The sequence below is a fragment of the Frankliniella occidentalis genome, unplaced genomic scaffold (genome assembly GCF_000697945.3).
Source record: "Frankliniella occidentalis isolate FOCC.00 unplaced genomic scaffold, Focc_3.1 Scaffold13, whole genome shotgun sequence".
Taxonomy (NCBI): Eukaryota; Metazoa; Arthropoda; class Insecta; order Thysanoptera; family Thripidae; genus Frankliniella; species Frankliniella occidentalis.
Genome location: NW_026267143.1, coordinates 940,740 through 943,515, shown reverse-complemented (window position 1 = coordinate 943,515; position 2,776 = coordinate 940,740). Strand labels below are relative to the sequence as shown.

Sequence of the window (2,776 nt, the reverse complement as noted above, 5' to 3'; positions counted from 1 at the left end):
CCCCCCTCTATCCCGTCCCACCCTAGCTTCATGAACGTCCTCCGCCGGTACAGTGGTCTGTGCCGTCCCTCTCTTGACAAGCAAGTCTTCTTTATTTCCTTCAAGAATAGTTTGATCTACTTAAATCGGAAAATGTCTGAAAAGCGGGTGCTCGCCCTTCTCACTGAGGGCACGGAGGAGATGGAGTTGGTTATCTCCGTAGATGTGCTTCGACGAGCTGGGGTAAGATCAAGAGGCTAGGTTAAGGTCGTTTGCAATGTATTCAGAGGCGACTTGGAACCACTTTTAAAAACTCTATCCTTTGTCGGTACCATACTGTCCCATTTTCTGCCGTCTAGATCGACGTGACTGTTGCTGGCCTTACTAGTGACAAAGTGTTCAAGTGCAGCAGAGGCGTCCTTGTCAGCTCGGACACCACTTTGGACGAAGCTCTGACCAAAGGGCCGTACGATGTCGTTCTGCTCCCAGGAGGGCCGGGCTACAAAACCTTCGCCGCGGTGCGTATTATGTGAATGAGATACTCAAATGTAAGAAATGGGTCGTCACCCTCACCAACAGATGTCAACAATCAACTGCGCAGTTTCATTGTGGCTTCATCTTAATACTAAAACGACTAAAACTGAACAGTGTAATTCTCATTGGGAACTTATACTTTTCCCAAGCTGTTTTTTATCTTGATTTTGCACCTTTTTGTGTTTTTCTATTCCAGTCTGAAAAAGTTGGAGCAGTTCTGAAGGATCAAGAAAAAAGTGATAGGTTTATCGCAGCTATTTGTGCAGGTATACCAGTATTGCTGCTTTTGATTTTAACCGGCTTCTGTTTCATACTCTTTGCAGTGTTTCCCTAAATCTCCTATTTTGTTTGAATTTAGCTCCTGTTGTTCTGAAAACACATGATGTCTGTGGCAAAAAGAAAGTAACTTGCTATCCATCTGTTAAAGATCAAATGATCGAGGCGGGTGCCTATACATATGTTGACAGCAAGGTCGTAGTTGATGGTAAGTCAATTTGCTTGGTCAAGCCAGCTTGTCATTATGTATTATTATTATTAGGGTACAGTACAGTCCAGTCAGTATAAGATTTGGATTCTGATAAATTTTATAAATTTTGTCTTTGTAGGTAAGTTAATTACCAGTCAGGGTCCTGGTACAGCCTATGATTTTGGCTTGACCATCATTGAACAACTTCTAGGAAAAGATGCTGCAACTCAGGTGGCAAAAGCACTTCTTCTTTAACTTCAAATAAGCCATCAACTCTTCCAACCTTAAATATCTATAATCTTGTAAGAAAGTGATGTCTGTCCCTTTCAAAAGAAGAAAAATGTTTTCAAGGAAAAAGAATCTTATTTATTAGATTAGTATTGTACACCCCCTGTATTTAAAAACTTAAAAACAATATAAACAAAAATGAAGTAGCTTCAGACTACTTTTAAAATTCTCAGTAATGCATATTAAATTAACAATTGTGATATCAAACTAGGGGTAAGTACCATATAAGTTCAAAATAAATGTAAGAATGCGGAGAATAAGTTATTTTGGTTTCTCTTCACTCCTTTTCCATGCTCACAATGCTCTCTAAATCTTTATCACAAGTCATTGCGAATCACAACTTTGACAATATTAGTGAAATGATTAAACTTTCGTAATATATCCCTTACAAAGACAGCAACAAAATAAAAATACATCAGTGATAAGATTGCAATTAAGGTAAAAGCAAAATCAATCTTGAAAAAGATTTTTAACAAAATTATAGGAAACTGTGATGAAGGACATTTGCTCATATCAATGTAAAATACAATATAGAAAATAAGATTATGTACATTGCATACATCTATGGTACAGTTCACAGAAAACTCTCTGGTTACAAGGTACGGGGTAAGGGACTCACCACAAAAACAGCTTATTGCTCTGAAACAAGCAATCTATCCAAAGCCTTAGTAGCTTCGGGAACATTTAGGTTTTTAAGAGCATTCTTGAATTCCAAAAGGGAGATCTTCTTTTCAAACTGAATAAAATTAAAAATAGATAGCATATTAGATAGTTGTGATTTTACTAAAAAATTAAATCACAAGTAACATTTAGCTTCCAATCGACAATAAGAATTGACAGGTTTAACTCACCTCCAAGTAGGTAAGAAGGATACGGGAAGGGCTTGCTACACTTGAAAATGTCCTCAGTAGAAAACTACAGTTGAGGTTCTGACAGACAACTCTCCATTTATTGTCTCTATCTAAACTTTCAATTAAAATTGATCGTGTGGCATCATCAATCAAACTGAAATTACCTGTGAAAACAAAAGTGAATTGAATTCAGTCCAAGGTTATCAAATTTGTAAACAAATGTCTAAGCATTGTCTCTTAATGGTTGAAACACATTTCTTCAACACACCTTTATCATCTCCATCGTTTGAGTCCGACTGTTAAACACAATAAAAATGTATTAGTTATCATTTTGTCATATTTATGGGAACAAATATGTGTTGGTTTTCTGAACAAATCCAACTGGCTTATTACCCACCTCATCACCATCACTTGTATCACCATCTGAATTACTTTCAACAGCATCTCCATTCACATGGCGATAATTGTTAACATTATCACTTCGTTTTGAAAATACAACATCTTCCTTCTCATCACTGCCATAAGTGTCACCACGGTCCTCCTCCTCCTCCTCCTCCTTACACCGAGTTTGAACCGAATCGGGGATTTACACCTACCTAAGTCTCCTGAAAGCTGACTCTGGCCGCCGGGTTTGTGGCCAAAATTTTGTGGCCACAGG

General features: G+C 37.8%; 1 protein-coding gene and 1 long non-coding RNA gene across 2 annotated transcripts; one reads left to right on the top strand and one right to left on the bottom strand.

The window, feature by feature from the left end:
* The first annotated feature begins 8 nt into the window (after positions 1 to 8).
* On the top strand, positions 9 to 1,527 carry LOC113216245 (Parkinson disease protein 7 homolog). Its single transcript, XM_026435985.2, has 5 exons — positions 9 to 222; positions 339 to 497; positions 710 to 779; positions 872 to 997; positions 1,119 to 1,527. Exons 1-5 carry the CDS (start codon positions 31 to 33, stop codon positions 1,232 to 1,234), a joined length of 663 nt encoding a protein of 220 aa, XP_026291770.1. The 5' UTR covers positions 9 to 30; the 3' UTR covers positions 1,235 to 1,527.
* On the bottom strand, positions 1,323 to 2,670 carry LOC113217629 (uncharacterized). Its single transcript, XR_003304079.2, has 4 exons — positions 2,516 to 2,670; positions 2,387 to 2,414; positions 2,119 to 2,282; positions 1,323 to 2,003 (listed from the first exon to the last, which is right to left on the bottom strand). It is a non-coding gene; the product is annotated as an uncharacterized LOC113217629 (long non-coding RNA).
* Positions 2,671 to 2,776: the final 106 nt, after the last annotated feature.